Consider the following 19,266-nt stretch of genomic DNA (forward strand, 5'->3'; position numbering starts at 1 on the left):
GTAGCATTATACTTGTACGGTTTTGGACACAGAGCGTGATCTTGAGGACGTGGAAATGATATGAGACTCGTTCTAGGTAGTTTATGGGAGCTTCCGTCTCCGTGCGAGGCTGAACCTGGTGCCCATCACCATCACCATCGCCGGGATAAGTGAGTGCATAGACGTCGTCTTCCGGGCTGAGCTAGGGAGTGCCGCAAGCCACCAAGGGCGCGTGTTGCAGTGCCGGACGATAGCCAGCAAGGGGAGACGGCCGCTAAGCGAAGCCATGAGGATGTGCAAAGCTCAGGCGAGAGAACAAGAACAGACCAGATGAGAAAGACACAGGACTCCCCCATGCTGCCTTGCCCTTGGCCCCCACAGATGCCAGAAGCCGCGAGATAGAGGAGGACCGGTCCGCGCTTGATGCCGTGCCTTGCCTGCGGTGGCCTACGCCTTGCAGAGCCCATCCCATCTGAGATGGCATGGCGTCCGTCTCCGCGTCTCCCTGCGTGCTGAGGCTTTCCGCCGCACCACGCAGAGTCCATCATTGATGCATGTGGCTCGTAACGCCACTCCCGGTCCGGGGTCCTGGCTACAACCGCGCACTGGCAGCTGCTCGAAGGCAGGAGGAGAATCGACAAAGAGAGGAAGAGTGGCAGCAAACGCCATGTGCTTACAGAACGGCTACTGCTAGATCAGTCTACGAACCATCTCGCGTAAGTCGATTCGCTCTGCATTTGCATGCAGTGAGCAGACCGCAGCGGACATTAGCATTCCCGGACCTGTCTTACACAGATCGGGGGTTCACAGAAAACACACGGGTTCGTATTCCAGGCCTATGACAACGAGAGAATCCGATACGCCGCTATAATGTGCGGACATCTAGCTTGTCGACCCCAGCGGATCGACTCCGACCCTTGAACTCCTTGAAATCATACAGTCCCCCCTGGTAAACAGGATGATACTGATACCACATGGTATCTGGCAATCACAGATGAAGGGCTAGTAGTAGGCAAGGCATATAAGATGATGGGTGTGGAGTTGCATCGAACCCCATGACCGACCCAGCCCAGCGAGCTTCGCTTGCTTTATATCATACTGCTCGTACACGACACACTCCATGTGGGCGCACTATACACCTGACAGCCGAGTGGATAAAAGCCTCCGCTTGATGTCAGGACAAGGCCCGCGGACTGTTGAAACTTACTGTCTAAAAGGGTGCCATAGTGCGCCTTCCAGTAAGAATTGTCCTAGCATTGTCCCGGACTGTGCTCCGTAGGCAGACGGAGCCGATGAGCACATCAACATGTAGGTACGAAAGGAACACCCATCTGTGCAACCAACTGGGAGCTTCGATAGTGGGTTAAAGAAAAACATGAACAGACCAGGGTCTGACACCGCGTACCGTACCGTGTAGACGCCTGTCTCACCCGTGCCATGCACTCATGCCGCATTCCTGTGAAACCTATCCAATCGTGCATTGTGCCACTCAACCACTTGACTCACTGCTATTTCTGGACACTTTTAGCAGCATTGATAGACGAGCAGAGCAAGGACAAGGCAGCAACCACAGAGGACATACATAGGAATTGAAGACGGGGGGGAACAAGATCTGCCAGAATCTTTTTCTTCTCTGCTCGACCCCTGCATGAGCACGCCCGCATGACAAATTGGCTGAATAAACAGCGTTTTGGCACCAGTACTGTGGCACGTAAGTACCGGGTGCAGGTCCAGTGCTGTACGTGTACTTGTACGTGTATACATGGTCCTTTCGACAGCTCCGACGGGTGCGGCGCTGCTCGTCATTACTTGCCCTCCGCCTTGTATGTAGTAGTATGATTCCGCAGCGTCGTTCCGGACCCAACGAGAAACAAGGCAGGCAACGGATCAGGAACGATATCATACATGGCACCAGAAGGATCGCCGGCGGTACACAGACGTGACGGAAAAGCTCCAGCACTGTGTGTGGGATATTGGACTAGGGTCGAGCGGGACTAGAGGAGGGGCCCAAGAAGATGGACCACCAACGGAGAATGACGTGCAGGCCCAATCCGGTAATTCGTCTGGTGCAGTCTAAAACGCGGAATCTATGGGCGGAATATCGCACGCATATCCCGTATATACGCTCTCAATGACGGAGCACAAGAGACCGAGGCCGACGACTTTGTTCTTGACGAAGCATCAATACGCTCAGCCAGGGCTCACAAGGCGGTTTACGTCGTGCCTGGCCCATTTAGAGGAGTTACGGTCCTTTCGAGAGGCCTTCGCTGTTATCAAGGATCCGCGGTTTGCGCTCATCATTCCGCGATGCGACAAGGGCTCGCCCTCACAACCACATCTGCTCAAGGCTGACATAAAAGTTCCTGGAATGGACAACATCACCTAGGCAAAACGTATGCGAAGCCACTATTACGGCTGTGTTACTTACTACCAGTCCTAGTGACCGTGCTTTCTTGTAAGTCAGACAACTTCAACGGTCGTCTTTCGTGTAAGGCGAGGTGAACCATATTCGGCAACAAGCGGTGGTAGAACCAACACCGCAATTGAACCCACCTAGGCACGGCCCAGGCATACTTATCGAATGAAGGAATTCATTTAACTGCTCGGCGACCTCAACCATAACGAGCCCCAACAGCGCCGAGCCGGACGATATGCTGTTGTTGTTCTCCGTCTGTTGTTTTGCAAGGGGATAGTATCAAGAAATTGGATTGCGATTACACTCGGAAAAAAGGGAATCTGAACTCTTCCGTCTCGTGCGGAAGTACGAAGTATTGTAGGTACCAACTGTAGAAGTGGGCATGGTTCAAGGTACCGCTGCCGAAGCCCCACGGCAAAAAGGTACTTTGATGACGGCGACGTTTGACCCGGACCCAGTACAAGGTACCTCCACATAGAAGGGCGACACGACAGATACGACGAAAAAAACGGGACGAGGGTGAGATCCATCCATCGGTTGGCATTCCGCTCCAGGCATGCCAAAGTTTCCGCACTAGCATCGACGGTAGATGGACTTGGATAAATTAAAAGGGGACAGGGATGCTGGTGGGGGGGAAGGCTCTCGGGGGCGCGCGATTGGGTTTGGGATGGGGAACCCTTGGGTTTCTGGTTCTTGACTGGCCCGTGGCTGTGGCCGTGGCCCGGTACATGCGCTTCGCACCCGTTTGGTTGCACGGTGCGTGTACCTACTACTACTCAGTCGAGGCAACATGCATCTTCCACCTCTCATTCCAATTTTCTGGCTTTGGCTGCAACTTGTACCGTGGCGACCAACTGAGCAACAAGCAGTTCATCACAAGCCACCACGCTAACAAGCAACTTGGCCCTTCAAAGGTAGTCCCAGCGAGCAGAACAAGCTCCTGGCAGACATAGAATCCTTGCCCAGCAAAGCAATAAGAGGCACTCCGTATGTGCTGCCAACCACCTGCTTTGCCCCCTTCTCGAAACTATCGACGGACATCAAATCTATTCCTGTCTGCCTTCCCGTGCCCCCATCCCCTCCATCCCTCCCCCCAGGCAGCAGACCAGGTCATCAGCTCTTGGCAATCAACGAAAGGCAAAATCTCTTGACTAGGAAGAGAGGGTAAAGTACTTGTAAACAAGCAAGAAACAAGGTAACTGAAAACAATCACGCCGGGCTTACGAGGGTGTGTATCTATGCGCCCTCCGAGTTCTCCAAATTGTGCTCGGTTGTGGTAATACTCGTATCATGGCAACTCCTCTGATCTGTCCATCCGCTCCACGCTCTCCTGGATCGCGAGGGGGGGAACCATGTAACGGTAGTAGTACTAGTAGTACGGAGTTACATGCACTCAGAATCCCAGAAATCCAAGGAAGATGGGAAAAGGCAAAATTCCCCACAGGGGAAAGAATGCCAAACGAGAAAGAGAATTGACGAGGCTCTGCGGTCCCATAAAATATACACCACGTTTTTTATCATCTGGCGTCAAACCCTCTGCCAAGGAGGAGGAGCAGAAGAGCAACCCCCCGATTTTCGCAAGGGTCTTGGACTGCTCGTTGGCTCATTCATTGTCCAATGTCTGATTCCATGGCGCCAAATTAGCGCACCCTCGTCTACGTCTTTTGCTCTTTCTTTTCCTGATCCTGCCTTCTTTTCGCCCAACACGGAACCGCGTGAAGAAAAATAATCAAGTATCAAAGTCAAAAAAAGAAAAAAGAGCAAATATAGAAAGAAGGCCAAGTGGATCCCCCTCAGTTCGAGGTGGGGCATAAAACGTGACGCCGGAATAGGGCAGGGATGCGGCGCGAATTCGAGCCCAATCAGGCAAGGCGCGAATCGACAATTCCCCAACTCCCGCCGGGATCCGAAAGCGGAATGGCCGGTTGATGCTCCGCTGAACCTTGCCAATGCCAAAATGTTTCGAGAGGGAAGGAAAGCTTGGCACCACCAAATCCTGGCAGGGACCGGAGAGAGGAAGGAGCAGAATGATACCTGTAAGATTCTTCTTTTTAGCTTGTGCAGCATCCTCCAGGGCTGTCTCGGACGGTACTGTACATGTACCTCAACCCTGGCATCATGACCCTTACGTCCTCAACCATCCATACAAGCTCACTGCAGTGCTTGGGTGATATTCTTGTTCATGGTTAGCCCCCGAAACAGGAAGAGCAAGACACACAGAAAGAGTCAAAGACGAGACTCCGATTGCAGAAGTCAGCCTCATGCATGGGCCAGCTATCCCGTTCCAGCACCTGCTGGCCCCCTCTTCTTCACCCCCAATAATGCCAATACATTTTGTCTTGAGGAAGCTGAAGTTGGTAGTTAGGTAGCTCTGCGATGGTAGTACTGCCACCGTAATGTTGCCTCCGAGCGCGCGAGATGGGCCGGGAAACAGAAGGAGTTCCGAGCCCTGGTTCTTGATTGCGGTGCCTCGACTTGTGAATGCCGATGCGACGGGAGGCTCATTCGCCCTCCGGCCCCCGTGGCGCGAGGTTCGAGCAGACGGGCCTAGACGGGCCTTGTCATGATGATACCAGATGGCACAGGCAATAATACTACCCTACGTTTACGGCTCGATATTTTGCCAACATTCTTTCTTGTCTTTGCTCTTCTCTCCGTCTTTTCCCACATCACGCCCCCCCTCCCCCGCCTCGTTATAGAAGATCAGTAAAGATAGCCGGTAGTATTTCGTCAGGACTCGTAATGAGCTTCTGAGCAGATGACATGATCCCACGTCTCCCCCCATTCCGACTTACAACATGGCGGGGGCGGTTCAAGTCGAGCCATGCAATCACAGGCCAACGCTTTGCCCACCCTCCCCCTCGGGTGTCTCAGAAGCCACCGCCATCTGATGCCCCCTCTCTTTTCGCCTTGCATCTGGACTCTAGATTCAAGTGGCGCAACGGTTGTTGGTTTGTTAGTCTCTTCTCGGCTAGGAATGCACAAGCACGCTTTTCTTGTCCTTTGGGGTTTTTGTCTTGACTCCCACGAGGGGGGATTGTAAGGGCAGCGAACCACCGGGTAACCCGAGACAGCGGGCAGTGGCGCGTGTCAAAAGAATGCGGTAACGCCATATTGAGTTTGCTTTTTTCTCTCTATAGTTACTCTCCTTTTTTTTCTATATTTGTGTCGTGGGGAAATGAGATGATCAGTCGAGCTTATTCGCATATTGAATGCTTCATGATCATCTGGTTCTCCTTTTTTTCTCGTCTTGGCGAGTAAGCTGCGTTATGTTGGTTGGCACTAACATGAGGCGTTCGGGGACCATACAAGCACGAGAGTTGCTGACGTGCATGCATTACGGTTCAGAGCTCCAACGCCCCTCCTCTCCCCATAGTTCGACATGTGAGCGCGACGAGCCGACAGGATGGTACGGTATGTGTAGTACATGTACGCAGGTGTCCTGCTGCGGAGAGTTGATCCTTGTAAATTTCGTGTTCCGTTGCCCTGTATTCGCTTCTTGCCAAACATCTCAAATAATCATACTACTGCTTGTAATTACGTCCTCGAACGAGTTCTATTCCTGGATTCTGTCCCGTCATGGACGGCAGAATGCTGTTTGTTTCTGCTGATCACACCTCTCCTGGGTAATGCCTCTTTGGGACGAAAATGCGGCATCCGGCCTCCTGATTGGCTAGAAACCTCCGCCACTGCATGACTCGTTTGGCTCCTCTAGTGCTGCAGTTGCACATCGTCAACTTATGCACGTTCAGAGAATACACAGCAGAAGAAGCAATCACTAACGAGAGGCCTTGATTCCTTCGTATCACTATCAGGATGCGTGCTGCAAAGCGGTGAATCTGCAGAGGCGGCGCCAGGATCAGTGTCACTGCAGTCCTCTACCCCGTATTTGCACTCATGCCTGCTTCCTCTTCCTCTTCCTCTTCATCTTTCTTTTCCTTCCCCCTCCCTCCCTCTCGCCGTTCCATCCCGTCTTCTCTGCCTCGACACCCCCCAGGCTCCCGCTCGCTTTCCCATCTTGGCGACACATGGCTCGAGTGGAGCAGTCAACGGGCTGCTAGCTGCTGCGAGAGCCAGCGCCAACGCTCAGTCCATCCCTAGAGCAGAGAGGCCCCCAAACCTCGTCTGTGCAACACCGGATTGCTGGGTAAATCATCCGCGCGCCCCCGTGCGAAGCCACAGCGCAGGGCATGCACTCGCACCAGGTCAGAAATGGCAGCGGCTGCAGTTCAAGCACCTGGCGACAGCCGGAAGGCGTGGCATGGACATGCGATTGGGGGGGGTGGTTGATGGATGCTGGCTGCAGCCCCCGAAACTATTGTCGCATCCCGCCTCCCGCCAGCCTCCTGAGCTCTGAGACACAGGAGAAAACGGCGTTGGCTCCCCTGCCGCTGAAGGATTGATGATGTTGATGATGATGGTGATGAGACACGTTTGGGCGCCTACGAACTGCCTTTTTCTGTGTTGTTGGTGTTGCTTTCTCCATGGCCGTCATCATCTTATTCCAGCGCATGTCAGCTTTGGCGCGTGGTTCCTCGGAGATCAACCATCTCGTCGGGACCGACGGTCTCGCATCAAAGTTGTTCCCGTTGCGGGCGCGCGAGAGGGTGTGCGACTTGCGCCGTGCTAAAACAAAGCGGAGCGCAACTCAATCCTCCAAGGGTGGATGTACATGTTTGCTGGCGTCAAGGATTTAGAAGCCGGTACATTGGGAAGCACGAAGCAGCAGTGTCAACCTCACTGACAGTTCCTCCGCGCCCCGAACATGGTCCAAGTACCTGCAAGCCGGCCATCTCAGAGGTGACAGACTCCGAACCCCTCGTTGGCTGGAATGGCAGCTGGCAGTTGAGCCCAGATTGCGCAGCCATTTCACCCAGCAGACGCGTGGTTACGCCTTGCCGCTTCCTAAAGTCTGGAGTAGATTCCCGACTCTCTTCGACACACAGGATTCGTTTCGGTGAGCAAAATGACCCCTATCTGATTTCCTCCCTTGGACTGAACGGTGCCGAATTGGCTGTTCGGTGTCAAGGGTTCCTCAAGCGCCAGTGGCGCTGCCGTGAAAGCTCCTCGCATCCGCTCCTTTGGGCTCCCTCTAGCGGCGACTATCGAGCGAGAACCGAAATGCTAGCAGCGTCAGGACGGGACGGGCTGGAGGAATGCTTTCGCACACGCTCAGCCCTACGAAGTCTGGAACGTGGTGTACGAGGAAAACCCCCAAATTCCAGAGTCCAAGCTGCACATGGCATCAGTTCCAGCACGGCGGAAAGGAGGCGTTGAGTCTGGAGCCTTTGCGCCATCATTATTAGAATCGTGAAGCATCTTGAAGCAGGAATGCAAGCCAAAGACAAAAGAGTGTCAGGACTGAGGGGAGAGCCAACTACTCAACCAACCAGACAAGCAGACGCTCCTCCAGGACTTGATTTACCGTCCATCACTCGCTAGCCGAGACCCATCCCTGCGGCTCTGGGGGGTTCCTAGGGCCAAAGTCTATCAATCATGGTTATTCGCAGGCTTCAGCATCCTTGCTGCATGAATGGGCGCTTCGTATGAAAGCAACGCCTTGTTTCTCCTTCAGACTCGGGGACCTGCAATGTCTGCCAACCTCCCCCTCCCGTCGCATATGGGCGCCCCCTCCTCGAGCCCTCGACCCATCGATTTGGCTTTAGCGCCATGTTGGATGGCTTTTGGTGCACAATTCGAGGCGTACTCGAGACACTAGTCCAATGATATCGACGCCAATGATGGAGACTCTTGGTTGGCTGCTGTCCTTCTCCATGGGAAAACAAAGTGAGGCTCCTGGAAGGCGTTCGTCCCTTCAAAATACGAACAAGTCGATACAAGTGGAGTTGGTTGGCATTGAAGACCCGTTCTGGCGGATACTCGTACGAGTGCCTTAGCTGTATCCCTGGGTGTGGGGTTTATGTAAGCACGGAGCAGCTCTGTGACGTGATGTTTATCCGAACCTCCGACCAAAGCGGGAGATGGTTCTCCTCTTTCTCTCCCCCATGCCAGTCAGCACGGGAGCGCAAAACAAAAGCCTTGTCATCTTGTTTCCCAGAACATACGACGCAGCCAATGGAGGCTCGCCGTTGGTTGATGGGAAGGAATAAGCGCACATCATGTCGGACAAGGGTGGCCACGCCCGCTGATTGCAGTGCTTGTTGCTTCTACCGACTATTCTGAAGGGAACCTGACCCGGGATCATGGATGGAAGTCGACTCAACTCAAGAAGTCGCCCTCTAACCCGTCCTGCTGGGTTTCCCAGGGGCAGATGATGATTGCTCACTAGCAGCTCTAGTTGACGCTGCCGTGGGAATGCGGTTCAGGGGCCAAGAGGCGCACACACGTAACGCAGCGCAGCGCACGGCCTTGGTCTTGGTCTGGTCTTGGTCTTGGTCTTGGAGTTGTCTCTGGTCTTGGGTTAGGACCTGGGTTAGGTCTTGGATGGCTTTCGGGAGCCCCAGCAGACGGCGAGCGCCTCCCCCGCCCCGTCAAATTGGTCGACATCACACGATTCGGCGACCGTGGAGACGGCTTGCGAAACTGAATCTCGGCCTGCGTCGCTTCGCCCTCGAATCGGTATTGTGGCTGCGTCAATCACGGCACTTGGTCTCGAAGCCCTCACCGGCGCCGCCGCCAGACACGCCTATTCGGGAAGTGGCTTGGGCACATTCGCTGCGTTTTGCTTGGATGGGCGACCGACAGAGCGCTGGGCAGCCCGGAAAAGGCGTGCTCTGTAGGGCTGAGCAGAAGCCAGGCCATGCACGCTTGCCTGGTGCTGTCAAATCTCTGCTCACCCTCTCCCCAAGGTCCAAAAGCACATTAGCCCGGAATCGCGAGAGGGGCGTGGGCCAGGGAGCTATCGCGGGGCGTGAGGCTATTCGGGGCTACAGATACCGGCACCCCCTCACCACCTTGCTGCCATTCTGTGCCAAATCCCTGACGTTCATCCTCAGTCCCGTCCAAGGGCCATCTGGCCGGCACGCCAATCTTGTCAGGGTCCTGGCCACACAGCGTCCCATCCGCAATCTCTGTCCACGAGGCCGCGCCCTGGTCCATCATGTCCATCCCATCCCATGGATGTGAATCCCCCTGCCGCTTTGCGCTTATTGGCGTTCCATTCTTCCAACGCGGCTCAAGGATACGTACTCTATCGCGTCTGATCCAATGCGGTAATCAGTGCGATCTCCTGCTCTCCCGAATTCTGTCGGCAGCACCCCCCACCGCTGCCTGCCTGCCAGTTTACCTGCCTGGGGAAATGAACGAATGAATCATATCACGGACCAAGCCATAGCCTCCGTTGTCTCCTGGCTTCACCCAGGCAATTGACATTGCCCGTACGAGCATGCTGCTCTGGTCAACCATGATATAATTGCTGCACCTGGATTGTATTACGAGCGGTACTGCCTGGATGCAGCCTGACATGGATATGTCTCTACCCCTTGCCCGTTCACGTTGAACAAACAATTTGCTGTGCGTCGCAGATTGCTGTCCGGCGTGACCTTCTGTTCTTGATAACAAAGCCTGCACCAGTTTTCGCATTGCTAAACGAAAGCGCTCACGTATCGGCTTTGATACGGAGGATACGGAGTGCGGACTCTGTCTGCCGGCCATGGTGCACTGTCTCTGGGGCACTCACCGTCGTCTGCCGCGTCTCGTCACTTACATGGGCGCTCTAGCATTGGGCTCAGTGCTGCGTGCCTGCGCCCAAGGCCTGATACACACACACACACACACACACACACACACACACACACACACACATACGTCAGAGTTGCATTTGCAGTCGCGTTGGTTTCACTGCAGGCAATCTACGTGTTATCCATTGATCAGCATCATGTCTTTGCTTTCATTTGCTGCCCCCCTTTTTTCCTAGGAGGCCGCGCGACCTATGGCCGCTCTGCTGTGCCCGCCGCGTCTTCGCACGAGTTGATTAGGTGGGCGAGTATACGGAGTACTCCATACCAAGATACAGTCCTAACTTGTCTTCCGCAGATGGCGTGTGCTCCGCGACGGTGACCAGGTAGCCAAGCTGTCACGGACCGTCTTGATAGGCTGCCGCAGGCCTGCAAGACCAGGGCAAAGCTTCTCAATAAGGTTTTTTACAGCAGCCGGGAGGGCCGGACAGTACTACACGAACGGTACGAGCACCTGCGTGGCCGCGGCTTATGAGATGGGCTAGCCTGTCTTGTGTTGTGTTGTCGACACCGTGCCTCTCAACTCACATGGCTCTGTAGCACAGTTTCCATCACCGCTGCTCTTCGTCGGTCCGTCCTACACACCGGAAGGCTTCTTGCCTGCAACTTCTCGCCCTTGCACACTCCGATCTTGCTCGTATACACGCTCAGGTCCTACAATATTTCGGAATACCGAGTAGCACCGCTGTTGAACCCCGCCGGAATACGGACCTTGTACGGACGACGAATGCAAAATTTGCGCTGCATCCAGAGCCGGAAGTGATAACCAGCGATGCCTGACGCAACACTGGAGATTGATATCGCATGCCGTTCTCCGTAGCAGAACCATGTGACGACTCTCGGCCGACGTGCTCCGTACCTACCTATTCTTCCTCCATTTTTTCCGGAGGACTTGACATCACCTCGAAACGTCCCACAATCTCGGGCTTCTTCTTGTTCTGGCCAAGTCCTGTAGAACGCTTGTAAGTCTTCCGCAACGGGTATCAACAGCGCTCATCGCAGCCAGAGCAATGGTGATGATCCCCACGGAAGCTTCTGACCCGAACCTCCTGGCTCCACGCCTCGGATTAGTATAGTATACGATAGGAACGACTTATACGACCAATGTCCGGAGCATCAGAGCTTGGAGTATGACCGCTTAGTAAGATGATAAGTTCCGTCCCGTCTTCACCTTGTCTTGTCTTTTACTTGTATGAACGAAAAGTCTACGCATTTTTCGTCCTCAGGGGCAAGGAGAAGTCACTGGCGATGCGGAAACTGAGCATCTTGCTGCTGATATAATCGCTGATCGGCCAATAGAAACGGGTTTCGCAAGGCATCCCCATTTCGAGTAATAACTACAGCAATCGCTCTATTCCGAAGCGGGCAGTACTCGTATGTATTTTCGCGACAAATGATTGATTCCAGCGCCCTGATGCTCGTTCACTAATCTCTCCTTGGCTAGGAAGGGCCTCTTTTCTGCTCTTACAAGGTGAACTGAGACATGCTTCGCTGTGTGATTGGCCGGAGAGGGGAAGCATCCTCCAGAACGACCAGCTTGGGGCTCGTAAGCGTGCAGTCGGACAGTGAATATATGTACGGTATCTTTTATTGATCGTACAGTACTGACGCAGGCAAAACTCAGGGCAGCGGTCAGATTGGCTTGTGCGCTTGGAGCCCTGGAGAGCTCGGACTCTGGGCCAATCACAGCTCACTTTTACAGCCCCGGTCACATGTCTGGACGTTCGGCTAGCTTCGCCACTCTCCGTTAGCATTTCTGGGGCTGCCATTGGATTCCCACCACTTCCCCATCGCCTGCCCGTCCACTTGCCAGCAGCCCTGTCACGGCCTCTGGGCGTGCCGCCGTCCGTCTTCGATCTCGGGGCGCCGCGACATCGCGCTCTTCTCCGCGCGCATGAGCTCACTGACAGCCCTGGCAGCGTTCCTTTCCGGGGAGGCCATTTCCGAGGCTCCAGTGGCACAGGCTGCAACTGCTCCTGCTGCTGTGCTACAGGTGCTGTGCTGTTCCGTACTGCACTGTACCGTCGGTGGTGGTAGCACAGCGGCAACGCTAGCAGCCAACGGGAATATGCATGCAGCGCTGCCTTCTGGAGATCTTAGGAGTCTTACAGCGGCAGACGGGCAATGCTGTGCGAGCCGACCATCGCCTACGCACACGAAGCCCCGGAAGCGTCTGCTTCTCGAAGAGGGGACTAACCAAACTGTTCTACCGACACGAGGCACGCATCACCAGAAGGAAGCAAAGAAGAGAGCTCGCCCTACTCTCTGGTGGAGCGAGGCGGACTTGGATCTGTCGCAGGTTGTAAAAATAAACTCCCGCACTTGGAGGCTCGCAGTCGCAAGCTACGCCGTCCTGTTGGTCCGTTTTCATTGAGAACCGAGCTACGAACTACCCGTTATGGCACTTACAGGCAGTGTCCTCCGATGGCTCGCAGACGAGACGGGGCCGAACGCAGTGCAACACCACACCCACAGGTCGGGCCTCTGGTTGTTTCTCTGTCTCGACAACAACCCAAGTGTCCAGTGCACATGGGGAAAACTGATGCAACTCGTGCCCCCCTTCTCGTCGGCTGAACGTGCCCTTGACCACCCTTCTGTGCTGCTTCTCGATCCTACATAACGTGCCCGTCGGATCTCGAGTCGCGCTGCCTTTTTGTCTCAGTCCAGAGGTGGGAGGGGAGGAAAACGTGGCAGATTGCATCGATGTCCAGAAAGATGGTTGCGAATTTATTGATGCCCGTGGCAATACGGAATTTGTCAAGACAGACACTTCGAGCGTTTCGCATGCTGTGCTTGTGCTCCAGCATGTGGCCATATCTACACCTTGGATTTTCGACATGACCGGCGAGGCGGGAGTTGCCAGCCTGGGAGAAGAGGCGCGGTCTGATCTGATACCTACCCTGAAATGCGGAAGCCACACCGTCAACTGCGGAACCGTTTGGCCCCCAAAAGCCACTGTTTTCTCTTGTCTGTCTGTCGACGAGTGATGAATACGGCAGAACAATCTGGGCTTTCTGATACAAATTGACGTCCAGGGGGGCTTTGAAGATCATGCCTGCTGCGATTTGTAGGATCAGGACTAACAAGGAGCTGTCGGGCCACTCACAGCGGCAGCAGGACACCACGCCCTTCACCCCCTGAAAAAGCGACAATGAGGCCCAACATATGAGCGCGGCCGAGAGTGTCATTTAATATTTGAATATCGATAGCGTTCCACGTTGAACGGCGGCTTGTGAACTCACCAGAAGCTATCAACACTTACCATGGCCGAATGAGGCGTCATGGCGCGATACTATATTGAAGGGCTTCGGCATCACTGGTCGAGGCACCAACTGGCATTGGACCCCATTAAGCATGTCGCGTAAAGGTACATCAGACAGGGATACAAGGAAAGTGGGAGACGGTCGGGACGCTACAAAGCAGACAGCCAAGGGGGGGGGCGTGTGGACGGTCTGCAGCGCTGGGATGAGGGAAGCTCCCAGCAGCCGGGGTGGTCGAGGTGGGTGTACGGCGTCTCGAAACTTCCCCCTTGTTAAGCCCACAAATTCTTTGTTTTCACACACCCCTGACAGCCCCGGCAATTCGGTAGCCCAAGGACTCGGTTCGCCGTGTGACTCGCACGGACTAACTGCAAGCAGAAGCGACAGGATTCCAGGGCCACGTCGACGAGATCGACGACACTGTCGCCGGCGATTTACAGGGCTCAGAACACGAAAATGAGATTTGATGACCGGCACAGGCCTTGCTTGTCCAAGCACGCGTACCGTGGCCATGATGATGGCATCAAAAGACGCTGATGCGCAACAAGCCACACCGCCAGTACCGCTCGACTTGCCTCTCTTTGGCGTCTGCGATAGATTGCATGGCCACGTTTGGATCGTGATCATGATCGCCGACTAGCAGCGCAACCAAGTTCATGCCGACATTAAGCTAACACCATTGGCCGATCGACTTACGCACCGCGTCGCGCCCCTTTTGACAAGACTTGAACTTGGAGCACCAGGGAGCGAAACTATGATTTCAAACCTTTTCGGATATCGGACAAGCCGAATGATTTCGCTTCCGATCATGGCTATCGCTGGGCTGAGGAGATGCTGCGACAGAACAGTCACGTCGCATGAATGAGTTGAGATTGGATCTGACTTGATTTGGCTTGCCTGGGGGTTTTGCTGCGTTACGAGTAAACAGCTCGACGCCTCATTGGCCAGGCCGTATTTCTTCTCTTCCAAACCCCACGATGCCCTTGCAGGGTTGTTTGTGGCAGGCATGCGAAGAGTGGAGAAGGCCGGCAGTGGGCTTGCGCCTCGACTTACATGGACAAGTCTGGCTCTCATCGAGTCAACAAAGTCGACGTGGTCTCGAACCGCAGCGCTGGAACCTTCAATGATGCCACACGCCTGATCTCTCCTCACGTGTTGTCGGTGCGTCCGCATTGGCCAGTGGCTGGTCAGATGGCTTGACGAGGCTCCCGAAGGCTACGCCAACGAGTGGTGTGTGTGTGCAGACAAGAACCAACATTTGAGCCACAACGGGAGAGCTCCCAGAGCTATTCCGCATTCACTCTAGGTTTAAAGCCTGGAAATCGAAAGCCACCGGCAGACTTGCTGCAGCGCCACGTATACCGGCAGGTATTGTAACGACCCGGCAATCTGGGGGGTGCCTTGCTTCATTCCAGGCATCTCCGGGAAGCTGGGAGGGAAAAGCAAAGGGCGAAAGAGACATCTGACGAGTCGCAAAGACGACACATGGCAAGCCAGCAATAGGCAGACACCGCTGGGCTGGGAATGACGCCAGCATCGATGTCCACGATTGCGAAGCTGGGAGCCGGAATGCTTGGCGTTGATCAGATGAGCTCCGATGAAAAGCTTACCAGAACGTTTGATTTAGAGAAGGCCACTCGGGACCAAGATCGACACTGTATGTTGACATCAAGACCTCCTTGGAAAACGAGAAGTGGCAGCGTCACTGGCCGCTCCACTACCGCAGGAGCGCATAATTTCCCATGCAGCGGCAGTTGGGGCCGTCACTCCAGGTAGATCTCTCCAGCTGGGTGTGGCCCACGGAAAAGGATCTTATCCCAACTCGACATCCATGATAAGGTGCTCACTGCAGTCGATTTCAGGAGGCGGCCTGGGATGTGATGAGGTGGGAAGAACGGCGCCAAGCAAGAATTGCGCAGGAGAAGCTAGGTAATGCCAACCTGTTTCTTGGGCGCCTTCTACTACATGTATGGACTGACTGTCCAGTCAGGCCCCTGGTAAGGCTGGAGCTGCCTAGCAATCGTGCTATAGCATACACCCTCTAGCCGTGGCACTGCAAGGCGGCGGCGTCGTCGTCAAGGGATGGCTTGCTTCTCGAGAAGTGATAACCCCAAGAGCAATAAGGTAGAAGGAGGCTTATACCGCCCTTCACCATTTAGACTAAGATCCAAGCGCCCCCTTACCGCCGTTCGAGACCGGTCTATCGTGGCGAGTCGTCCAAGCTGCCGGGAGGCCACGATCAGAGAACTCATGTCTGTTTAGTGGCGCCTATCCGTCCCAGTCCGCTGGGAAAGCTTAGCTTCGTAGGGCTTGTGGCGGAGTGCCGAAGCCCCAAGACTCATCTCGACTTTACGCAAGCGCTTGGTGTGCATTATTAGGCTTGACAGTCTCTGAGGGGTCGCTTGAGGGAAATGTCGACCATTGATTTCTTGGACTCCCCTTGGCGACTGGGTAAGTTGATCCCTGCGAGATGTGGTCAGAGCAAGTCGAGACTCACGAGTACGAGTGTTAGTGCTTTGACTTTGAGAATTGACCGGTACGCAACACAGATTCGTGCTCGATACCGTACAAAGTACGAAAACGTCAGGTAGTGTCATTCACTGTTATCATGCGCGCAGCACCCCTCATTATTGGACCCCTGATTCCCGATACCCTTGACGCAAGGTTATTGCTTCTTGAATGCTGTGAGGTGGCTCGATGTAACCCAATATCCGCGCTCTGAATTGCAGCCTTCCAGCTCTTGTAGCGGATTTATTGATTATATTCATGCACGCATACATTATCGGTCAACAGGATACGAGAGGAGAATACACACATTGAATGGCATTTCCAACCGAGGGGGCGCTCTTGGGCAGGCTGAAGTCGGTGTAAGTGGTCTCGGTAGGGCACAGGCAAAATCTGACGTATAAATGACAGGAGACTGCGGAGAAATACCACGAAGAATCTGGCCAAGCAACCTAAATCATCTCACTACTTGGCGAACTTGTGGGCAAGACGGGTGATCGCTGTCCGTTGGCTCCGTCGCCCTGGGTAGTGGGCATTCCGCTGCATTGATTGGAGACGGTTTCTGAACACCTTGTCGAGGCTGGTGGCTGTTTGTTGAGGGGAGAGCGAAAGAAGAGGGGGGTGTTGTTTCAGTGCAAAACAGTTCATTTTCATGCGCTATACTTCCTGGACTCGGCACCGCGCACCGCCCTGCATAGCACTCGACGGTCATCTATTTTTGCAAACCCGGCTTGGGGGCCATCTGGCTTAGCGCGGCAGCGGGAACATATGAGACGGCTATCGGGTTGATATCTGGCCAGGGATGTGCTTCTGACATTCTCTAGCCTGGCCTCGACGCTCGGGTCCGTCTCCCGGCTAGCCCCAACGCTTAACTACGGGGAATTGTGGCGTTCGCTTGATTTAGTGGTCGCCGACCACTTTCCTTAGCGTGGAGATGTTGTCAGTTCGGACGTCTGTGATGGGAGGGGACCCCTCATAGGGCAGGCGAATTGCCTGCGAGACCGCCCTTCCCCCCCCCTGTCGCCCAGCGGTGGTCGAGACGGAGTCGTGCGCGCACAGGACCGCTTCGACGCCAACACGCCCAATTTGCGGAACGGAGAGAGAGGGAGAGGGAACACAAATTACAGATGCAGAGTAAAAGGGGCCGACTGGGAAGCTAAGGCAGCAAAACCCAGGTGTTCGCTGCGATCCCCTGCTTGCTGCCGGCCGTCGCTAGGCAGTGAAAACCGCAGGTCCCGATGCTTTGGATAGCCTCGAAGGCTCGCGTGGCGTCGACGCCTCCCCGAAGTCTTACGTTTGTGCGGTAAGAGTCCTCTCACAGATCACCCAATTCATGTCTCCATACTTCTGTCTAGGGGAAACTCTGAAACCTTGAGACTCTCGTCATTGTCGATGGGTAAAGTTATTTGTCCTTCCCCAGAAAAGGAGGGAGGGGGCGTTCGCCGTCATTATGAGTTGAGATGAAGCCATGGTATGTATCATTCCTCATCTGCCTCTTTGGTCCCCAGTTCTTCTTTCCCCATCAATGGGCATCGTCTCCTAGGCGCAATGTAAGAAAAGGCAAAGACAAACACACAAGCAGAGGGTGGGGGGATAGGCTGTGGCGCTCTGGGCAGGAGATGCTGGCCGCATCTTTGGGATAAGCAAGGCCACGTGTAACCGTCCAGCCGGTCAGCAGCAAGGTGAACCCCAGCCCGGTATCGCGCGCCTCGTCGAGATTCACAATCTATCTGCTTTAGTCATAGGCGCTCGCTTCCGCCCGCGATTCTCTAGGGGCGAGATGACAAGTTTACAGAAGGGCGCTTGACCTAACTGGGCTTGAATTCGCGATATGACACGGGCGGCAGGCCGAATCGAGACATCTGATGGGATGGGATGGGACGGGGAGGGGGCAGGGCTTTGATATTGGGGAGCGTTGTGAGTGAGGTGAGAGCCTGGAGCGCACAGAGGCATGCTTATTTGCCAATGGTTCGATGCGTTATGCATTTGCCTTGGGGCACATCTTACCGAAACATTTCTGATAGACGAGGCGGAGCGGAGAGAAGGGAGCCGGTTGAGTGAGCGCGAAAGAGGCGAATGCGACAAACAACATGATGGATGCAGTGCGGCTCTGAGACATACATGGCCTGTTACTATTTGCTGCTGCCAGTCTGCAGTCGACAGCTCATCACAGGCTGCCAAACAGGGCTTCAACCTTGGGAGTTGACGCGACAACAAGTGGGATTAAGCTCTTTTCCGCCAAGGGATTTGGGGGGAGAAGAAAAGGTCGGCCTGGGCCTGGGCCTCTTCGGAAAACACCGTCGTCGTACGACGATTCGTTGACGGCCCGTCTTTCAGGTATGATGATCTGGTGGAGGCAACCATGGTCGATTTCCTATTTGGACCGAATATGCAGCATGTGCAGCTCATCGCCATCCGATACAACTGCAGCGCCCGATGGAGGTTCCACCGGCCTTCGCCAGTCATAGGGCGACAACCACCACTCTATCGACCAACACACACACTCACACACACTCACACGCTCAATCAGAAGGCGACGCTGATTAAACTACTACTGCATTACTCCGGCGGCTGCATGATGGACACATACATATACACATACATACATGCATGCCTCTCTCAATTAGCCCACATTGAGCAGCAGCATCAGCAGCATGCGAGATGTATGTACGGACGACGCAGTCTAGACGGCAGTGGTGCATGCATCTTTGCGCGGGCGCACCGGCAGACGCTTTTGGCACCTTACACGGGGCAGGGCACACACAAACACGGTTGTCGATGGAGATGCCGCGGCTCGCAGTTGTCTGTCTCCATCTGCGCGTCTCTACTTGTGAGCTCCGGCCCCATCCTTTCAGCAGGTCAAGGGTCAGTCAAGCCTGTGGCCACCGGAGTCCCGGCCAATCGAAGCGGCCCAACGGACTGTTTCTGGGCTTCTTTTCCCTTTTTCCCGGCCCTCCGGACGGACTTGGGGAATTCGGTCTATTATCCCTCCAATTCCAGTTCCAGTTCCCTCTGCAGCCCCATTTCCGTTGTGATGCCCAAGGTTTGAAAGCGACGATCGGTGGCTTGTCGTTGATGTCGTACCCTGAGAGGAGAGAGAGTGATTCGCTGCCGAGGGTGCCATTGCCCTACCGGCATCTTCTCTAGCCGGATGGATCAAGCCCTTTTTGCTTCAATTTTTTTTTCTTCCCCTTTGCCCACTCCTTTGAGCAATCTTTTCTCTCCACCCTTATATAAGGACATTTCGACCAATGGCCGGTGGGATCTGGAGCCTCTCGGCTTGAGAACCTGGGCCCCCCTCCCCCTTCCATTCTCGCATCGCCAAGCATCTTTCCCACCGTGCCTCCTGTACATGCGCAGTGCATGTACATGCAGCATGCAACCGGTAATGCAGCGGTTTTGACTCCAC

At 54.7% G+C, this 19,266-nt stretch overlaps 2 protein-coding genes across 2 annotated transcripts; both read right to left on the bottom strand.

The window, feature by feature from the left end:
* Window positions 1-8,921: 8,921 nt before the first annotated feature.
* On the bottom strand, window positions 8,922-11,417 carry BBK36DRAFT_1182229 (hypothetical protein; the record flags this gene model as incomplete). Its single annotated transcript, XM_024896299.1, has 9 exons — window positions 8,922-9,445; window positions 9,680-9,770; window positions 10,062-10,109; window positions 10,163-10,195; window positions 10,439-10,461; window positions 10,621-10,746; window positions 10,804-10,879; window positions 10,990-11,041; window positions 11,336-11,417. 9 exons carry the CDS (start codon window positions 11,415-11,417, stop codon window positions 9,218-9,220), a joined length of 759 nt encoding a protein of 252 aa, XP_024746856.1. The 3' UTR covers window positions 8,922-9,217.
* Window positions 11,418-11,913: 496 nt separating this feature from the next.
* On the bottom strand, window positions 11,914-14,771 carry BBK36DRAFT_1144006 (hypothetical protein; the record flags this gene model as incomplete). The annotated part of the gene is made up of 12 exons (XM_024893642.1): window positions 11,914-12,108; window positions 12,248-12,293; window positions 12,355-12,382; window positions 12,502-12,741; window positions 12,992-13,147; window positions 13,199-13,229; window positions 13,355-13,384; window positions 13,857-13,988; window positions 14,049-14,076; window positions 14,119-14,186; window positions 14,406-14,567; window positions 14,694-14,771. The coding sequence occupies 12 exons, from the start codon at window positions 14,769-14,771 to the stop codon at window positions 11,914-11,916; spliced, it is 1,194 nt and encodes a 397-aa protein (XP_024746857.1).
* Window positions 14,772-19,266: the final 4,495 nt, after the last annotated feature.

This window comes from Trichoderma citrinoviride, assembly GCF_003025115.1.
Source record: "Trichoderma citrinoviride strain TUCIM 6016 unplaced genomic scaffold BBK36scaffold_13, whole genome shotgun sequence".
Classification (NCBI taxonomy): domain Eukaryota; kingdom Fungi; phylum Ascomycota; class Sordariomycetes; order Hypocreales; family Hypocreaceae; genus Trichoderma; species Trichoderma citrinoviride.